General features: G+C 51.7%; 1 protein-coding gene and 1 long non-coding RNA gene across 2 annotated transcripts in view; one reads left to right on the plus strand and one right to left on the minus strand.

The window, feature by feature from the left end:
- The window catches only part of LOC140389602 (uncharacterized), a 68,780-nt gene that overhangs the window by 38,014 nt on the left and 9,240 nt on the right, over positions 1-21,526 (minus strand). The gene's annotated exons all lie outside the window — the stretch shown is intronic.
- The window catches only part of cp (ceruloplasmin), a 55,624-nt gene continuing 54,124 nt past the window's right edge, over positions 20,027-21,526 (plus strand). Inside the window, exon 1 of the mRNA XM_072473867.1 lies at positions 20,027-20,226. Coding sequence (XP_072329968.1) covers positions 20,069-20,226 — 158 coding nt within the window. The 5' untranslated portion in view covers positions 20,027-20,068. The remainder of the gene's footprint in view (positions 20,227-21,526) is intronic.

Raw genomic sequence — 21,526 nt, forward strand, 5'->3', positions numbered from 1 at the left:
CTTCATGTGTATTTGACTACTGGAACATCACCTCAAAGCAATTCATTTTTGAAACATGTTAAAGTGCAATATAAACATATCTTTCTTTCCTATCCTCTTTCTCCCCCTCTCCTTTAAGTATCAATGTGAGATGCTACCCTTAATGCAGGTTATTCACGTGCATTGATTATCCAGTACAATATCTCTCCCTGAATCCTTATACCATGCATTCCCTGCAACTTTATCAGACTCATCTTTGGCTTATGTTTTGTAGTCTGTGGCAAACAAATAGCAGCAAGCACTCATTACAGTTACACTTGCCCAGAAACCTTCGATCGGTTTTTGCACTGGAACCCGCTTCGTTTCTAATCCATTTTGTCTCAAAACCCTCTCCAGGGGATCTGGGATCTGAGTGAACAGGTCAAGCAACTGTGTATCTCTTTAACCAACCCGAATGAAGTATTATTATTGGGAGACGCAGAGTCTGAACCAGGAAGTGTCAGTAAGAACAGAAAACTCAACATTAAAGCAGACACAGAGTAAATAAAGGGAGGGAAAGAACGATGGGAGTTTGATAGAGACAGAGATAAAAGAGCAAGAAAAGTTTGTTTTTTTGAATCTTCAACAATAATTAAAAACTGGAGGAATAAGGGTGGCACAGCGGTTAGCACTGTTGCCTCACAGCCCCAGGGACCCGGGTCCAATTCCGGCCTCGGGTGACTGACTGTGTGGACGTTGCACTTTCTCCCCGTGTCTGTGTGGGTTTCCTGGGAAGATGGCTTGGCACTGACTTAGGCATTAGAATCACTTACATTGAAATGGACAAGCTTCATTGTATCGTAAATGCATGCTGTTTCACATGTCAAAAACCTAAATTTCCCAAAGCTGCTGGAGGAGAATGATTTCCATATTTAAATGTGTAGTCACTGTATGTTATTGTTCAATTTACACTGGAATAACGGTGAGTACTAATCACAGATTTTGGTTTGGAAGTAACGGTGAAGTTATTATGTTAGTCTAATCAATGAAACACCTTGAGGTATATGTATTTCTGGAGGTTTCATCACAACACCTGCTCCCACGCTCCAGCCATTTGTCGGCCAACACATCCATCCCTGTGACGCACTGTCCCCCATGCTATTTGGAAAGCCAAAGGACTCATGACGGTCAACAAAACAGCCTTTCTCCCCCATTTACAATATTTTTTATATCTCGGAAAGAGAATTGTTTTTAGCAAATGAAAAAAATCTTTCTAAATGTCCCTATTATTTTTCTCCAATAATCTTCAATTCCTGGAAACGCCAGGTCACTGCTGGAGGGTTGGCGACCCTGGTTACGTCTTAGGTTGTCAGCCCTCCAGGATGGTCCCAGACTCTTCAGGATTTAAAAATGAACATCCCCGTCACTGCTGTAAGTAACTCAAGAGAAATTGGGTTAATTTCATTACCATGGTGTAACTGTGACAATGGTACACTATATATCCTCATCCTTCTTGACTTACAGCCTTTGACATGGTAGGTTGACTACACAATCCTCCTCCAACATGATTCCTCCATTCTCTAGCTCAGTAGATTGTCTTGATCTGGTTCCATCCTTGTTATGTCCAGTAATAGCCAGAGAATCATTTGCAATGGCTTCTCTTCCTGGTCTTGTACCATTACCCAAGGATCTATCCTTTACCCCCTGCTATTTTCCATCTATATTTTGCCCCTCGGCAACATCATCTCTAAGTACAACATCAGATTTCACACGCACACTGATGCCACCCATCTCTACTTAACCTCCCGCACCTGACCCTTCCACTGCCTCTGATTTGTCCAACATCCAGTATTGGATGGGCAGAAATTTCTTCTGATTAAATACCAAGAAGACTGTTACCATTTACTTTGCTCCAGGCCATGAACTCTGTTCCTCATTCTATCCCCCCGCCCAGGCTGCTGCCTGAGGGTTGACAATCTTGGCATTCTATTTGAGTTTGACTTCACACCCTCTCCATCACCATGCTACCTACCTGCTACCTACTCTACCTATTCCTCAGCACCTCTGATGCTGAAACCCTTATCCATTGCTTTTTTTTTTAACCTCTGGAGTGGACTATTCCAATGCTCTCCAATTCCAGGGTACACGACTGGAAAGAGAGCAGCAATGTCCAGGCCAATATTTATCTCTGAAGCAACACCATCAAAAATACATGATCTGGTTATTTACTTTGTTGCTGTTTATGCAACCTTGCTGTGCGCAGATTGCCTGTCACAGTTTCCTAAATTATGCCAGTAATTCCACTATTAAAGTACTCCATCCCTTTGTCCTATGGGACATTCTGAGATTATCATTAGTGTTTTATGAATGTGAGTTCTTCGGTGTACACAAAATCCTGAAGGTCCTGTTTCACTGCACACGTAAAATGTTTGTGGTTCAGTTCTGGGAGGAGGAACTGCTGGTGATTTATTTTATCAGCGCAGACTACCGATAGGGTGATTGTAACTAGCTGCTCGCACTTACTCAGTAGCACTGAATTTGATGCGTTGTCTGGTTGGGGAAGAGGCTATTTGTACAGTGGTAAATGAGTAATGCACAAGTTTATTTCTAGTAACTTGCTGATGACTGGAATCTCTGAAGCATCACTACTTGTAAATCGCCTTTGAAATCCAGTCAGTCCATTTCCCGGCATCAGTGTGAAGGTTGATGATCAACCTTTTTCCAATTGGGTAATTTTAGTTGAAGAAATATCAGATCAGAAATGACCAATTTAATTAATGATTTATTCACTGACTTTGTTAGGTGGTGTCAATTTCAATGCTTTTTGAAAACATGTGTAATTTACAAAGATTTCTGGCCGTGACCCCAATATTTTCCATGCCTAAATTTTCCATTCCTTCTTTTCCGTCTGCTGACTGTTCTCTCTTGTGCCCACAGATCACCCTTTGCTCAAATTTCCCCACTGTTTCTAACCACTCGCCGATAGACATCTTTAACAGAATGAAGCGTTTTTATAGGGTAGATATTGACCTTTGTGGAGAATTTTTTTAAAAGATCATTAGTTTAATGGGCAAGATTATTCGGCCTCCCAACCGTGGGGGGGGGGGAGTGGGCATGGGTAGGGTGTTCTTTCGAGGGTTGGTCCAGACTCGATGGACCAAATGGCCTCCTGCTGCACTGTAGGGATTCTATGAAAGGTCACTTTAGTCTATTCCTCAGTCTGTTTAATGCTGATCTGCTGCACAAGATTTCTTTCACAGACAATTTGCCAGCGACTTGAGGCACTGAAGTCACATTTATCAAAAGCTGTTAAAATGACTAGAACATATTGGTGACCAGTGGTATGTCTCAAGGGTCGGTGTTGGCACCACAAGTTTTCATAATATTCATTAAAGATCTGGAAATAGGAACTGAGGGTACTGTTACCAGGTTTGCAGATGATACAAAGATATGCAGAGTGGGACAGGTAATATTGAGGAAGGTGGGGGGAGGGGGGGGGGGAGTGGCTGCAGAAAGACTTGGACAGGCTAGGGGGAGTGGGCAAAGTGGCAGATGAAATACAATGTGGAAAAGTGTGAGGTTATGCACTTTGGAAGGAGAAATGGAGGCATAGACTATTTTCTAAATGGGAAACTGCTTAGGAAATCAGAAGCACAAAGGGACTTGGGAGTCCTTGTTCACGATTCGGTAAATGCAATGTTAGCATTCATATCGAGAGGGGTAGAATACAAGAGCAGGGATGTACTTCTGAGGCTGTATAAGGCTCTGGTCAGACCCCATTTGGAATATTGTGAGCAGTTTTGGGCCCCGTATCTAAGGAAGGATGTGCTGGCATTGGAAAGGGTCCAGAGGAGGTTCACAAGAATGATCCCTGGAATGAAGAACTTGTCATATGAGGAGTGGTTGAGGATTCTGGGTCTGTACTCGTTGGAGTTTAGAAGGGTGAGGAGGGATCTCATTGGAACTTCCAGGATAGTGCGAGGCCTGGATAGAGTGGGCCTAGAGAGGATGTTTCCACTTGTAGGTAAAACTAGAACCAGAGGACACAGCTTCAGACTGAAGGGACAATCCTCTAAAACAGATGAGGAGGAATTTCATCAGCCCCAGGGTGGTGAATCTGTGTAACCCTTTGCCGCAGAAGGCTGTGGAGGCCAAATCACTGAGTGTCTTTAAAACAGAGATAGATAGGTTCTCAATTAATATGGGGATCAGGGGTTATGGGGAGAAGACAGGAGAATGGGATGAGAAAAATATCAGCCATGATTGAATGGCGGAGCAGACTTGATGGGCCGAGTGGCCTAATTCTGCTCCTCTGTCTTATGGACTTAGGTCTTTTTTCATTCTTCTGTTCGAGCTACAATTTATACTTTAAAAGCAACTAAACCTGCCCGTTGAAATAGATTGTGTACCTTTATTGCGTGGGATAATTCCCGAGGTTGCACAATGCAGACTGGTATCTGAAGTGCATGTTTGGCCACAGCTACACTGCAAACGTTGCTCAGAAGCAAATTCCAATGGCCTGAAATGGTTGAAGATTATTGACACATGTGTAAACAGCTGGTACAGAATAGCCGTAAATACTCCTGTTACAGCCCTGGTATTGGCACAGGCCTCAGAGTGAACTTTGGAGCGAAAGCAAGACATAGCATTACCTAGAATGCACAGCAGAGTAACAGGCTATTTGACCCACCTGGAGGTGGGCTATCGCCCTCACTTTGTCTTCCCACCATGCTTGGCACAAACAGCAATTCATTTCTCTCAAATGAGAAGATGAGGAGGAATTTCTTCAGCCAGAGGGTGGTGAATCTGTGGAACTCTTTGCCACAGAAGGCTGTGGAGGCCAATTCACTGAGTGTCTTTTAGACAGATAGATAGGTTCTGGATTAATAAGGGGATCAGGGGTTATGGGGAGAAGGCAGGGGAATGGGGATGAGAAAATATCAGCCATGATTGAATGGCGGAGCAGACTCGATGGGCCGAGTGGCCTAATTCTGCTCTATGTCTTATGGTCTTATAAATCAATTGCTATTAGAGTGCAACATTCCAGTGCCTTTGTGTAACCCGTTAGCAGCTAACCTAGCTTCATGCTGCAAGTAGAATATGGATCCCATCCCACCATCCTAAAAATAACAATAATATTATTATAATAATCGCTTATTGTCACAAGTAGGCTTCAATGAAGTTACTGTGAAAAGCCCCTAGTCGCCACATTCCGGCGCCTGTTGGTGAGGCCGTTACAGGAATTAAACCCGCGCTGCTGGCAATGTTCTGCATTTCAAGTCAGCTGTTTAGCCCACTGTGCTAAACCAGCCCCAGTGCAATATAATGATGGAGAAGAAATTATGAGAATGTGATGTGTAATCATGGTCAGAAAAAGGAGAAAATGGATTTTATCTCAAATTTCTGTCCTTTTTCTTCTCCTAAATCCCAGAATATCCAGGCTTGGCTTTCTGACATTCTTAGATGTAATAACTGATGCACGATCAATGACCACTAAAGCGAGGTTGTAGTGCAACTGAAGGCTTTAATAAGCTAGATGTTTCCCCCTGCAGCTCAGGTACAGAATGAAGGCTGCTGGGACAGCACGGGTTTGTATACCCCGCCTATCAGAGTGGAGCTATCATACATTCTAACCAATAGAAAGCATACAGTTTCCACCAATGGTGCTTTAGCCTATCAGGTACCATAATATCTATAATACCACATTCACCCCCTGTTAAAAAAGAGTCCGGCGGGGGTGGTGGCCTGAAACTACAAAACATGACAACATGGTATAATTAGTTATGGGGGTACCGTAATACCTCCGTACAGTGTTTAGTAACTACTTACAATTCTGATAGCTATGTACATTTGATGGTTTATATTTACAGATTACAATTAAAATGAAGCAATCAGTCGATCGGGGGCCCTGGTCGTCCTCTGTGATCGTCGGAGCTTCGGTGGTGACTCCGGTAGAGGCTCGGGCGTCTGTGACCCCGGGAGCGTGGCTTCGATCTTCATGGCAGCTTCGGCACCCCTAGATGGCGCTGGTGGGGAAAATGGTTGACCTGGGAAGGGAGCGCCGGCGGGGGGGGGGGGGGGGGGGCGTCGGTGGATGGGGGGGCCTAGACGGGGCCGGCGGAAGGACCGATCCTCCTGTAAGGTGCTGCGGTGGAGTGGAGGGTGGGACTGCCGGCTGGAATGTGCGTGGGGTTCTGGCAGGCGCCAGGTCCCGTAGGGAGACCGTATCTTGTCGGCCGTCGGTGTACGCCATGTAGGCGTACTGGGGGTTAGCGTGGAGCAGATGGACCCTCTCGACCAACGGGTCCGACTTGTGCGTCCGCACGTGTTTTCAGAACAGGATGGGTCCGGGTGCAGCCAGCCAGGTCGGGAGCGAGGTCCCAGAGGAGGACTTCCTGGGGAAGACAAGGAGCTGTTCGTGAGGTGTCTGATTGGTGGTCATACAAATCAGTGACCGGATGGAGTGGAGGGCATCCGGGAGGATGTCTTGCCAGCGGGAGACTGGGAGGTTCCTGGACCTTAGGGCCAGTAGGACGGTCTTCCAGACCGTTCCGTTCTCCCTCTCTACCTGTCCGTTTCTCCGGGGGTTGTAACGAGTCGTCCTGCTTGAGGCGATGCCCTTGCTGAGCAGGAATTGATGCAGTTCGTCTCTCATAAAGGAGGACCCCCTATCACTGTATATGTAAGCGGGGAACCCGAACAGTGCAAAGATGCTATGGAGGGCCTTGATGACGGTGGTTGCAGTCATGTCGGGGCAGGGGATGGCGAATGGAAACTGGGAGTGCTCGTCAATCACGTTCAGGAAGTATGTGTTGCGGTCAGTGGAGGGGAGGGAGCCTTTGAAGTCCATGCTGAGGCGTTCAAAGGGACGGAAAGCCTTTATCAGGTCGGTCGAAGTGCGGTTTGCACTCCGCGCAGATTTGGCTGTCCCTGGTGGCTGTCCTGACCTCCTCGATGGAGTAGGGCAGGTTGCGGGTCTTGACAAAATGGAAAAAGCGAGTGACCCCCGAGTGGCAGAGGTCCTCGTGTGCGGTGGCACATGTGCCACGGACAGGGCGTCCGGAGGCTCGTTTAGCTTCCCGGGCAATACAAGATCTCGTAGATGTTGGTGGAGAGTTCGATCCTCCACCACAAGATCGTGTCGTTTTTTATCTTGCCCCGCTGTGTATTATCAAACATGAAAGCAACCGACCATTGGTCCGTGAGGAGAGTGAATCTCCTGCCGGCCAGGTAATGCCTCCAATGTCGTACAGCTTCTACTATGGCCTGGGATTTCTTTTTGACTGAGGAGTGGCGGATTTCGGAAGCATGGAGGGTACAAGAGAAGAAGGCTACGGGTCTGCCCGCTTGGTTGAGGGTGGCCGCCAGAGCTACGTCGGACGCATCGCTCTTGACCTGGAAGGGGAGGGACTCTTCGACGGCGTGCATCGTGGCCTTTGTAATGTCTGCTTTGATGCGGCTGAAGGCCTGGCGGGCCTCTATCGACAGGGAAAAAGCTGTGGATTGGATCAGGGGACGGGCCTTGTCCGCGTAGTTGGGGACCCACTGGGTGTAGTAGCTAAAAAACCCTCGGCAACGTTTCAGGGCCTTGGAGCAGTTAGGTCAGAGGTCCAAAGGCTACTGAGGGAAGGGGTCATTGTCCTGTTGGTCATGGCCGCAGATGGTGACATTATCGAGATACGCGAATATTGCCCGTAAACCGTACCAGTCAACCATTCGGTCCATCTCGCGCTGGAAGACGGAGACCCCGTTGTTGACACCGAATGGAACCCTTAAGAAGTGATAGAGCCGTCCATCTGCCTCGAAGGCAGTGTATTTGCGGTCACTAGTACAGATGGGGAGCTGGTGGTAGGCGGACTTGAGATCCACCGTGGAGAAAACCTTATAATGCGTGATCCTGTTTACCAGGTCGGATATGCAGGTGAGAGGGTACGCGTCCAGCTGCATAAACCTGTTGATGGTCTGACTGTAGTCGATGACCATCCTATGCTTCTCCCCGGTCTTTACCACCACTACTTGAGCTCTCCAGGGGCTGTTACTAGCTTCAATGACCCCTTCCCTCAGTAGCCTTTGGACTTCTGACCTAATAAAGATCCGGTCCTGGGCACTGTAGCGTCTGCTCCTGGTGGCGACGGGTTTGCAATCCGGGGTGAGGTTCGCAAACGGGGAAGGCGGGTCGACCTTAAGGGTCGCAAGGCCGCAGACAGTAAGGGGTAGTATAGGGCCGCCAAATTGAAAGGTCAGACTTTGAAGGTTACACTGAAATCTAAACCCAGGAGTGTAGCCGCGCAGAGGTGGGAAGGACGTAGAGATGGAAATTTTTGAACTCCCTTCCCTGGACTGTGAGGTTTGCTACACAGAACCCCTTTCTCTCCACTGAGTGGGAACCGGAAGCCAGGGAGATTTTTTGATTAATGGGGTGGATGAGGAGGGAACAGCACCTTACCGTGTCGGGGTGTATGAAGCTCTCCGTGCTCCCAGAGTCGATTAGGCAGGACGTCTCGTGCCCGTTGATGAATACGGTCGTCATAGCAGTTGAGAGTGTTCGAGGCCGAGGCTGATCCAGAGTCACCGAGGCTAATCGAGTTCTCTTCGGGCAGTGAGTGATCAGCCGAGCTGGGGTCCTGGGGGTTCATCCAAGATGGCGGCTCCCATTGGTCGCACATGGCTGGGGGTGCACAAAATGGCGGTGCCCATCCCTCCAACGTGGCGTCCGCGGAACAAGATGGCGGCGTCCGGGGTCCGCACGTGGCCCTGGAATATGAAGATGGCGGCGACCGCTGGCCGCACGGGGCCCGTGGAGAAGTTTGTGGTTGCGGTCCGCATTCGCCGCCGGAGACCGCGGCAACCGCAATGGGCCTGGCATACCCCTACGAAATGGCCCTTTTTGCCGCATCCCTTGCAGGTGGATGCGCGGGCCGGGCAGCGCTGGCGGGGGTGCTTGGCCTGCCTGCAAAAGTAGCAGCGGGGCCCCTCGGGGTTGCCAGGCCACCTTGCAGCGCAGGCCTGCGGGGGAATGGGGGAAGTCTCGGGGTCGGCCGCGGAGGGGTTCCACGCTGCCCAGGGGGCTGCCGCGCGGTCGGGAATATAGTGTCCTTTTAGCAGCTCTATTGCTGCATCAAAGTCTTCCGCTTCCTCGATGAGGGTGTAAATCTCTGGGCTCACCCTTCAGTGCAGGACGTGCAGTTTCTGCTCTCCCGTGGGTGCGTTTTCGGCCGTCTCGAGATACCCTTTAAAGCACACCAGCCAGTGCTTCAAGATTGCCGCTGAGTTCGCTGCGTGGGGGCTGAGTTGCAGACACTCCGGCTTGATTCGGAGCTCCATCCTTTCTTCTTAAAAAAAGTAGCTTATTAAATTGATGCGCGATCAATGACCACTAAAGCGAGGTTGTAGTCCAACTGAAGGCTTTAATAAACTAGATGTTTCCCCCAGCAGATCAGGTACAGAATGAAGGCTGCTGGGGCGGCACGGGTTCTTATACCCCGCCAAGCAGGGCGGAGCTACCATGTATCCTAACCAATAGAAAGCATACAGTTTCCACCAATGGTGCTTGAGCCTATCAGGTACCATAATACCTATAATACCACAATAACCAAAGGAAATTATCCCAAAATGTTTAATATAATGGGCAACAATTGTATTGCCTCCTTGACTGTAAAATCCTAATTTAACATTTCTGGCATTGGCAGATAATACAGAGCGGTGAATAAGCCAAGCGAGGTGCTAGCAAGGCAAAGCTGAGTTCACCAGTGGAAGCTGATCCAGCAACCTGTTCAAGGACAAGGGTGGAGAGGGAGGCTCAAGGATAGATCCATGGGGAACTCCAGACATCACAGCATGTGGGTTAGGGAGAGAAGCCATTGATGGAGAAGCTTCGGTTACAATCAGATGAGAGGTTAATCTTGTTAAACAGGGGAATGGAGGAGATGATCAACTATGTCAAAGGTGCAGTATAATGGTCTGGCACACATAGGGTTAATGTGGGAGTGAGTACAGTATGGCTCACACAATGATATAAGAGAACACAGGACCCGCACCTTGGGTGAGCTAAAGTTTTAAATTACAGATTGAAACAAGTCCTGAGGAACATTTAAATATTTCAGTAGCCAGATATTGCTGTTAAAAAACTCCAGAGAAACCTTAGTGAGCAGCTGAACATATATGTCCGTGCTCGCTCTGAAAATGGGTGAAAAATTTAATCAATTAAGTTAGAGGAATTATAGCTAAAGAATCAGCGTTAAGCACGAGCAAAAGCCAGGATTCGATGATTGTGAGTAGGGCGGCACGGTAGCACAGTGGTTAGCACTGTTGCTTCTCAGCGCCAGGGTCCCAGGTTCGATTTCCAGCTTGGGTCACTGTCTGTGTGGAATCCGCACATTCCCCCCGTGTCTGCGTGGGTTTCCTCCGGGTGCTCCGGCTTCCGGCCAAAAGTCCCGAAAGACGTGCTGTTAGGTGAATTGGACATTCTGAATACCCAAACAGGTGCCGGAGTGTGGCGACTAGGGGCTTTTCACAGTAACCTCATTGCAGTGTTAATGTAAGCCTACTTGTGACAGTAAAGATTATTATTATTATAATCCTAACGTAGTGCTTTGATGAACCCTCAACTTCAATGAAATATTAAATGTTAAACTCCCTGAAACAAAACTGGTGCCCCACTCAGCAAAGAAATAACCCCCTCTGTCCCCCCCAACCATCGCCCCATGGATACAAGGGACCTCCCCCCACAAGCATTGCGGCTCTCCCCCCCTACGCCACAGCATCAGCATCAGGGCTTCCCTCCAACAAACGTAACGTGAACCTTGCCCCCGATGGCACTACCCCTGCCTCCTGACACAGCTTGGGGTGCTGATCTGGTAATGCCAATCTGTGCAGGGCGACAGTGCCAGGAGTCAGTGTCAGGGGCAGTGCCAATGGCAGTTCCAGGGCACTGCCTTGGCATGTCCCTCTCCCACCCGAGGGCTATACTTACCTTTGCATTCCTGGAGGGATCCCCTTGAAAGAATCACGTTTCTAAAAAGCTGTTGCAAACCTCACCCACGTGGCGTCACACGGCAAAATTTGAATATGTATTTGAGGGGGATCATGCGGCGGGAGGGGGGTGGACTTGTTCATTATATTGAAATGTATGTGTAAGCATGAAAATAAGGTTCTCACCCTTTGTGGGTGTGAATCTCGTGACATCACTTTCGGGGGGCGGGGAAAATGAGATCTCGACGGCGAGTATCTCGTTTCTCGATTCTCGGGAGGTTTTGCGCCCACGTCCTCATTCTCGCCGACGGCAGACACGGGTGAAACATTGCCCACATAATTCTTGAAGTTAAATACATACAGTTAAGCTGTGTCAGACTACAAAGAGAAAAGGGAGCTAACGTTTCGAGTCTGGACGACTCTTTGTCAAAGCTGTCAATGCAAAGTCATCCAAACTCAAAACATTGGGCGGGATTCTCCGACCCCCCGCCGGGTCGAAGAATCGGCAGGGGCTGGCGTGAATCCCGCCCCCGCCGGTTGCCGAATTCTCCAGCACCGGATAGTCGGCGGGGGCGGGAATCGCGCCGCGCCGTTCAGCGGGCCCCCCCCCCCCCCCCGGCGATTCTCCGGCCCGCGATGGGCCGAAGTCCCGCTGCTGGAATGCCTGTCCCGCCTGCGAGAATCAAACCACCTCTCTTACGGTGGGACCAGGCAGCGCGGGCGGGTTCTGGGGTCCTGGGGGGGGGGGCGTGGGGTGATTTGGCCCCGGGCGGTGCCCCCACGGGGGCCTGGCCCGCGATCGGGGCCCACTGATCCGCGGGCGGGCCTGTGCCATGGGGGCACTCGTTTCCCTCCGCCTCGGCCACAGCCTCCGCGATGGCTGACGCGTAAGAGACACCCCCCCACTGACGCATGCACGGACTTCCACCGGCCGGCAAAGTCCTTTCGGCACCGGCTGGCGTGGCGCCAAAGGCCTTTTCCGCCGGCCGATGGCACGCCAACCACTCCGGCGCGGGCCTAGTCCCTCAAGGTGAGGGCTTGGCTCCTAAAGGTGCGGAGAAATCCGCACCTATGGGGCGGCCCGACGCCGGAGTGGTTCCAGCCACTCCATCCCGCCAGGACCCCCCGCCCTGCCGGATAGGGGAGAATCCCGGCCAATATCTGCCTTCTCTCTCCACAGATGCTGTCAGGCTTGCTGAGAATGTCCAGCATTTTCCGTTTTTGTTTTAGATTCCAGCATCCGCAGTAATTTGCTTTTATCTTAAGACCATGAAGACTTTGTTGATGACCACAGACCAGTAATCAATGCCCTACAACAAAAGCTTGAACATGATAAGGACGGGTAATCCGCTGTAGCCTCAATCACAGTGCCATTTTGTAACTTTAGTTGCCGTTAATTTAGCAAGTGGCAGAAACCTGGGGCGAAATTCTCCAGTATCGGCGCGATGTCCGCCGACCGGCGCCAAAAACGGCGCTAATCAGTCCGGCATCGCGCCGCCCCAAAGGTGCGGAATCCTCCGCATCTTGGGGGGCCAAGCCCTAACCGTGAGGGGCTAGGCCCAAGCTGGACTGATTTCCGCCCGCCAGCTGGCAGGAAAGGCCTTTGGTGCCCCGCCAGCTGGCGCGGAAATGACATTGCCGGGCAGCGCATGCGCGGGAGCGTTAGAGGCCGCTCACGGCATCCCCACGCACGCGCTGTGGAGGGAGTCTCTTCCGCCTCCGCCATGGTGGAGACCGTGGCGAAGGCGGAAGGAAAAGAGTGCCCCCACGGCACAGGCCCGCCCGCGGATCGGTGGGCCCCGATCACGGGCCAGGCCACCGTGGGGGTTCCCCCTGGGGCTAGATTGCTCCGTGCCCCCCCCCCCCCCAGGACCCCGGAGCCCGCCCGCGCTGCCTTTTCCCACCGGTAAGAGAGGTGGTTTACTCTACGCCGGCGGGATAGGCATTCTAGCAGTGGGACTTCGGCCCATCCGGGCCGGAGAATCGCGGGAGGGGGGGGGGCCCGCCAACCGGCGCGGCACGATTCCCGCCCCCGCCGAATTTCCGGTGCCGGAGAATTCAGCAACCGGCGGGGCGGGATTCACGCCAGCCCCCGGCGGGGGGTCGGAGAATCTCGCCCCTGGTTAGAAATTTGCACGAAATGGACACGGACTTGGGTTCATGGTTAGTGTGGACAGGAGCTGAGGGTCAGATTAGCCTGCTTGGGCAGAGGAAGGGCAGAAGCAGTTGAACAAATGTTCCTTGCACTTAGGGGAAAACGGGAGAGGGTTTAAAAAGATGGTTCGCAGAAGAAAAAAGAAACAATGTTGTTAGCTTTGCATTCCAAGATTGATCCAGAGAAAGTGGACACTTCTGGCAAAAAATGGTGAGATCCAGTAGGACAATGTGGTCCAGTCTGATCTATAATCCTCTTTATTATTGTTTGGCATCTTTGAATTTGTTATATATATGTTTCTGGAACATACCTCTTCATTCACCGGAGGAAGGAGCAGCGCTCCGAAAGCTAGTGACATCGAAACAAACCTGTTGGACTTTAACCTGGTGTTGTAAGACTTCGTACTGTGCTCTTTATTAGTGTCACTAGTAGGCTTACATTCACACTGCAATGACGTTACTGTGAAAATCCCCTAGTCGCCACATTCTGGCGCCTGTTCGGGTACACGGAGGGAGAATTCAGAATGTCCAATTCACCTAACAAGCACGTCTTTCAGGACTTGTGGGAGGAACCCGGAGCACCCGGAGGAAACCCACACAGACACCGGGAGAACGTGCAGACTCCGCACAGACAGTGACCCAAGCCAGGAATTGAACCTGGGTCCCTGGTGCTGTGAAGCAACAGTGCTAACCACTATGCTACCGTGCCGATCTGGTGCTGGACTGTCAAATGAACCTGCACAACTCAGACTTCAGGGAACGCAGGCTGAGTCCATACCAGATGTGGTATTATCAGGTATTGCTGTACCTAAGAGGCTGATGACCATTGGTTAAACCTAGGAGTTTACCATTGGCTGTTGATACGTAGCTCCGCCTTGACAGGCGGAGTATAAGAACCGGTGCCGTCCCAGCAGCCTTCACTTTCTGTACCGAAGCTGCGGGGGAACAAGTTCTAGTCGATTAAAGCCTTCAGTTATGAAATCACTCCGTCTTGAGTGTAATTGATCGTGCATCAATTTAATCGACTAGACTTAAGGTGGAAGGATGGATCTCCAAGTCAAGCTGGAGTGCCTACAACTCAGCCCCCACGTGGAGAACTCGGCTGCAATATTTAAACACTGGCTGGCGTGCTTTAAAGGCTACCTCGAGACGGCCGGAGGCACACCCTCAGAAGAACAGAAAATGCATCTCCTGCGCTCAAGGGTCAGCCCTGGGATCTACACCCTTATCGAGGAGGCAGAGGACAATGATGCCACGATCAAACTGTTAAAAGGACATTATATCCGCCCTGTAAATTAGGTCTACGCACATGACCTGCTTGCAACTAGACGGCAAAGCCCCGGGGAATCGTTGGAGGATTTCTACCGGGCGCTACTGGTGCTGGGCTGAAACTGTGGCTGCCCGCAAGTTTCGGGGAGCGAGCACACAGAACTTTTAGTCAGGGATGCCTTCGTAGCAGGTATGTGCTCCTCAGAGATCCGCCGAAGACTCCTAGAAAAGGACACCCTGGGACTTAGAGAGGCACGGGCCCTGGCAGGGTCCATGGACGTAGCCTCCCAAAATGCGCAGTCCTATGCGCCCGACCACGCGGCGGCCCCCTGGGCTGCGTCGCACCCCGCAGCGGCAGCCCCACAGACCTTCCCCCTGACCCCGCAGGCCTGCGCTGCAAGACGGCACGCTAACGCAGCCGGGCCCCGCTGTTTCTTCTGTGGCAGGCGAATCATCCCCGCCCGCGCTGCTCGGCCCGCACCGCCACCTGCAAAGGGTGCGGCAAGAAGGGCCACTTTGTGGGGGTCTGCCAGGCCCGCGCCGTGGCCGCGGTCTCCAGTGACCCCGGACCGCCGCGGCAACCCCCCTTTCAGGCCCCGTCCGGCCAGCACTCACCGCCATCCCCCTATCCTAGGGCCACGTGCAACCCACCTTGCCCCCCGGACACCACGCTGGACGGGTGGGCGCCGCCATTTTGTCCATCCCCGCCGCCATCTTGTCCATCCCCGGCCACCATGTGTGACCCATGGGAGACGCCATCTTGGATGGGGCCCCAGGCCCCCAGCACGGCCGACTACACGCTGCCCAATCAGAACTCGCATCTGCTTTATCTGGCCTCGGTGACACTGGACCAAAGTCGACCTCGGACACTCGCAACAGCAACAACGACGGTCTTCATCAACGGCCACGAGACGTCTTGCCTGATTGACTTTGGGAGCACGGAAAGCTTTGTTCACCCCGACGCGGTAAGGCGCTGTTCACTTGTTACCCACCCTGTAAACCAAAGGATCTCCCTGGCCTCCGGGTCACACTCGGTGGAGATAAAGGGGTTCTGCCTAGCGAACCTCACTGTCCAAGGCAGGAGATTCAACAATTTCCGCCTTTATGTCCTGCCGCACCTCTGCGCGGCTACCCTCCTGGGGCTGGACTTCCAATGTAACTTGCAAAGCCTGACCTTTAAATTCGGCGGCCCTATACCCCCCCTTACTGTCTGCGGCCTCGCGACCCTTAAGGTCGACCCGCCTTCCCTGTTTGCGAACCTCACCCCTGATTGCAAACCCGTCGCCACCAGGAGCAGACGCTACAGTGCCCAGGACCGGGACGTTCATCAGGTCAGAGGGTCAAAGGTTGCTGAGGGAAGGAGTCATCGAAGCGAGCAACAGTCCCTGGAGAGCTCAAGTAGTGGTGGTAAAGACCGGGGAGAAACATAGGATGGTCATTGACTACAGTCAGACCATCAACAGGTTTACGCAGCTGGACGCGTACCCTCTCCCCCGTATAGCCGACCTGGTAAACAGGATCGCGCAATACAAGGTCTTCTCCACGGTGGATCTCAAGTCCGCCTACCACCAGCTACCCCTCCGTAATAATGACCGCAAGTACACTGCCTTCGAGGCAGATGGGCGGCTCTATCAATTTTTAAGAGTTCCCTTAGGTGTCACTAATGGGGTCTCGGTCTTCCAGCGAGAGATGGACCAAATGGTTGACCGGTACAGCTTACGCGCAACGTTCCCGTATCTGGATAACGTCACCATCTGCGGCCCTGACCAGCAGGACCACGACACCAACCTTCGCAAATTTCTCCAGACCGCGAAAATCCTGAACTTCACGTACAATAAGGATAAATGCGTATTTAGCACGACCGTCTAGCCATTCTAGGCTACGTAGTGTGAAATGGAGTTATAGGCCCGACCCTGAGCGCATGCGCTCCCTTATGGAGTTCCCCGTCCCTCACTGCCCAAAGGCCCTGAAGCGCTGCCTAGGGTTTTTCAGTTACTACGCCCAGTGGGTCCCTAACTACGCAGACAAAGCCTGACCCCTAATCCAGTCCTCAACCTTCCCCCTGTCGATAGAGGCCCGCCAGGCCTTCAGCCGCATCAAAGAATAGACATTGCAAAGGCCACGATGCGCGCCATCGACGAGTCCCTCCCCTTCCAGGTCGAGAGCGATGCATCTGACGTAGCTCTGGCGGCCACCCTCAACCAAGCGGGCAGGCCCGTGGCGTTCTTCTCCCGTACCTTCCATGCTTCCGAAATTCGCCATTCCTCGGTCGAAAAAGAGGCACAAGCCATAGTTGAAGCTGTAGGACATTGGAGGCATTACCTGGCCGGCAGGAGATTCACTCTCCTCACGAACCAATGGTCGGTTGCTTTCATGCTCGATAATGCACAGCGGGGCAAGATTAAAAACGACAAGATCTTGCGGTGGAGGACAGAACTCTCCACCTACAATTACGGGATTTTGTACCGTCCGGGGAAGCTACATGAGCCTCCTGATGCCCTGTCCCACGGCACTTGAGCCACTGCACAAGTCGACCGCCTCTGAGCTCTCCACGAGGACCTCTGCCACCCGGGGGTCTCTCGTTTCTTCCACTTCATCAAGACCCGCAACCTGCCCTACTCCATCGAGGAGGTCAGGACAGTTACCAGGGACTGCCAAATCTGCACGGAGTGCAAACCGCACTTCTACCAGGCTTCCAGTCCCTTTGAATGCCTCAGCATGGATTTCAAAGGCCCCCTCCCCTCCACCGACCGCAACACGTATTTCCTGAACATGATTGACGAGTACTCCCGGTTCCCATTCGCCATCCCCTGCCCAGACATGACCGCAACCACCGTCATCAAGGCCCTCCCGGGTATCTTTACACTGTTCGGTTTCCCCGCATACATACACAGTGATAGGGGTCCTCCTTTATGAGCGATGAACTGCATCAATTCCTGCTCAGCAGGGGCATTGCCTCAAGCAGGACGACCAGTTACAACCCCTGGGGAAACGGACAGGTGGAGGGGGAGAACGGAACGGTCTGGAAGACTGTTCTACTGGCCCTACGGTCCAGGAATCTCCCAGTCTCCCGCTGGCAAGAAGTCCTCCCGGTGGCCCTCCATGCCATCCGGTCGCTGCTCTGTACAACTACCAATCAGACACCTCATGAATGTCTCCTTGTTTTCCCCAGGAAGTCCTCCTCCGGGACCTCGCTCCCAACCTGGTTAGCGACACCCGGACCCATCCTGCTTCGGAAGCACGTGCGGGCGCACAAGTCGGACCCGTTGGTCGAGAGAGTCCACCTGCTGCACGCTAACCCCCAGTACGCCTACGTGGCGTTCTCTAATGGCCGGCAAGATACAGTCTCCCTTCGGGACCAGGCGCCCGCCGGAACCCCACGTGCACCCGAACCATTGCCCCCACCCCCCCCCCCCCCCCCCCCCACACAGCCCATCACTGGAGGGTCTGTACTCCCACCGCTCCTGCCTAGGCCCGCCCACCCACCGATGCCCCCTACAGGCGCCACACCCCCCCACCCCCCGTGTCAATCGTTTGCCCCAACAGCGCCGCCTAGGGGTGACAAAGCTGCCAGGGAGGCTGAAACCACGCTCCCGGAGTCGCAACCACCTGGACCCCCACCAGAATCACCACCAAAGCCCAGACGATCCAGAAGGATGACCAGGCCACCCGATCGACTGATTGCTTCGCTGTGACTTTAACCGTGAACAAACACTTTGTAAATATTCTCGACAGCCCTGTAAGGAGGTATCACGGTACCTCCATATCTGATCATACCATGTTAAAGGCGACTGTTACCACTGGCCACCACCCCCGCCGGACTCTTTTTTAACAGGGGGTGAATGTGGTATTATCAGGTATTGCTGTACCTAAGAGGCTGATGACCATTGGTTAAACCTAGGAGTTTACCATTGGCTGTTGATATGTAGCTCCACCCTGACAGGTGGAGTATAAGAACCAGTGCCGTCCCAGCAGCCTTCACTTTCTGTACCGAAGCTGCGGAGGAACAGGTTCTAGTCGATTAAAGCCTTCAGTTATGAAATCACTCCGTCTTGAGTGTAATTGATCGTGCATCACCAGAGAACAGAGGGAAAGAGTAAAGGTTCAATGGAGATTGCACGCAAGGTGGAGCTCTCATGGAAAATGGCGGGTCAATGACTCGGCCCATAGCTGCTTTAAAGTGCAACTGTAAGTGACTAGGAGGAAGAGTTGTTTTCTGGGGACTGATGGGGAAGGAAGTTGAAAGAGGGCAGCATGGTGGCAGAGTGGTTAGCACTGCTGTCTCACAGTGTCAGGGATCCAGGTTCGATTCTGGCCTTGGGACTGTCTGTATGACATTTGTACATTCTCCTCGGGTCTCCGTGGGTTTCCTCCGAGTGCTCCAGTTTCCTATCACGGTCCAAAGATGTGCAGATGAGGTGGATTGGCCGTGATCAATGTGCAAGATTATGGGGATAGGCTGGGGGAGTGGGCCTAGGTAAAGTTCTCTTTACCTAGGGTTGCTGCAGACCTGATGGGCTGAATGGCCTCCTTCTGCACCGTCGCGAATCTATGGATTCTATCAAGGGTAGGTTTATATTGAAGGTAAGAAATATAAAGGAGTGGTGTCTCTGATTGAGGTGATGATGACAGAGAGAGCATTGGAGGTAGCAAGTTCAAAGGGGTGTCCATGAATATGGGTCGGCGAAGAGGCCAGCCCACCGATCGGTGGGCACCGTTGGCAGGCCAGACCCCATCGGGAGGCACCCCCCCCCACCCCCCCCGGTGAAGGAGCCCCCCTCCCCTCCCCCACAGGCCGCACCCCGACCGTTTGCACAGAGTTCCCGCTGGCTGCGACCAGGGGTGAACGGCGCCGGCGGGACTCTGTCGTATCCGTGCGGACGCTCGGCCCATCCGGCCGATTCCAGCGGCCCACAGCTGGCGCTGCGCCAACCGCGCCGGCACAAATGCCGCCAATTCTCCGCACCTTGGAGAATCGTGCGCCGGCATCGGGGCGTCGTGGCGCGGTTGCGCCGATTCTCCGGCCCGGCGCGGGACTCCGAGAATCGCCTCCCTGGTTTTCCGTGGTGGATCAAGACATACACTGAAGCTTCCAATAGTTTACAAAGTGTTAATTAATGAAAGGCAGAGGCAGATAGGTTACAGGCACAGTATACAATATAGCAGGCCGAACCACTTCAGCTCCGGGGTCCACTCTGCCAGGGGTCCTGCTCCCAGAGTCTGGTGCAAACAACCTATTGACCAGGGTTCGTGCGCTACTGTGTGACTGGCATCGAGACGGTCACAGGGGCCGCGCTGCCATATTTTTTAACATGTGGGCAATGTACCCAAAATGAATGTCCATGTGGACAACAAAGTGAAGTTGAAAATTGAATGGTTCCTGTGCTTCATGATCCTTTCAAGATACAACTATTGAACTGAATGTTGCACAAGAGATTTATTTTGTTTGCTGACTGTTTAGCAGTCAGAAGCAACACTCGTAACCTCCTGTTGACCTGGAACAAAAAAATCATTAGTGAAACTGTGGGACTTACCGGAATGGACGTGCATTGGAGGAACAATGCCTATTTATCTAAATTACAAAACCAGCCTTATTTTGCAACTCTCCCTTTTCTCATTGGCCATGTAGATCAAGTACAGCTGATAGTTCCTCCCCTAACTTATAAATCTGGGAATTCCAAGTCCTTCTCTCCCTGCTGAAGAGTTCAATGATAAGATGAAGACTGTGCCAGCTATTTGCTTCTTCTTGGTATACTTCAGTGCTGTTTCGAGTACCCTAACCCGGGAGTACTATTTCGGTATCAGGGAAATACAATGGAATTATGCTCCAAGTGGCAGAAATATAATTGCAGGCACAACAATTGACAAGGATGAGTGAGTATATATATGTAAATGAATGTCAAGACAGAAAGAAAGTCTGCAATTGCTTGAACTCTGAATTAGAAAAGCTGAAGATGGTGGAAATATTGGAGGCTGGTCAGCATTAGAAGGGGAAAAGCAGGCTAACAATTTGGGTTTGACAAAACTGGGTAAACAAGCCTACCATCTGTCTTTCTCTTGCAGTACTCTGCGATTTTATGCATGTGCAGACAATTTATTTGGTGAAGGGCGGCACGGTAGCAATGTTGATTCACAGCTCCAGGGTCCCAGGTTCGATTCCCGGCTTGGGTCACTGTCTGTGCGGCGTCTGCACGTTCTCCCTGTGTCTATGTGGGTTTCCTCCGGGTGCTCCGGTTTCCTCCCTCAAGTCCCGAAAGAAGTGCTTGTTAGGTGAATTGGACATTCTGAATTCTCCGTCAGCGTACCCGAAAAGGCACCGGAGTGTGGCGACTAGGGGATTTTCATAGTAACCTCGTTGCAGTGTTAATGTAAGCCTACTTGTGACAATATTAAAGATTATTAAATCCTAAATTATTATTATTATTAAGATAGTTAGAATTGGAAATACGGTGGTGCAGTGGTTAGCGCTGCTGCCTCACGGCGCTGAGGACCCGGGTTCAATCCCGGCTCTGGGTTACTGTCCGTGTGGAGTTTGCACATTCTCCCCGTGTGTGCGTGGTTCTCACTCCCACAGCACAAAAAGATGTGCAGGGTAGGTGGACTGGCCGCGCTAAAGTGTTCCTTACTTGGGAAAAAAAAATTGGGTCCTATAAATTTATGAAAAAAAAGTAATTGGAAATAGTTTATTTGAATTTAGGAGCTTGGAAGAATGAGAGGTGATCTCTTTGGCACGTAAAAAAATTCAGCATCCAACAGATCAGAGAGACTGTTTACCCTAGCTGGAGAGTCTGGAGCCCGGGGTCATAGACCAAAAGGTTGGTCATTTCAGACTGAGATAAAGAGTAATCTCCTCAGTCAGCAGCTTTGGAATTGTTTGGAATTCTCTATTCCAGAGAACAGGGTATGGTTAGTCCTTAATTGTATTCAAGGCTGAGATCGATGGGTTTTTGGATCTTGAGAGAATCAAGGGATACAGGGAAAAGTGAGTTAGCGGAGTTCATTTAGGAGGTAAATCATTATCTCACTGAATGAGAGAGCAAGTACGGTGGGTCAAACAACCTACTTGGGTCCCCATTTCTTATCTTCTACAACAGAGAAAGTTATAACACTTTAAATGCCAAGAGCAGCAAGAGTCAGCCTCCGTGTATATCATGTGCCATCTCCCTCATCAGCA

This window comes from Scyliorhinus torazame, chromosome 14 (assembly GCF_047496885.1).
Source record: "Scyliorhinus torazame isolate Kashiwa2021f chromosome 14, sScyTor2.1, whole genome shotgun sequence".
NCBI lineage: Eukaryota > Metazoa > Chordata > Chondrichthyes > Carcharhiniformes > Scyliorhinidae > Scyliorhinus > Scyliorhinus torazame.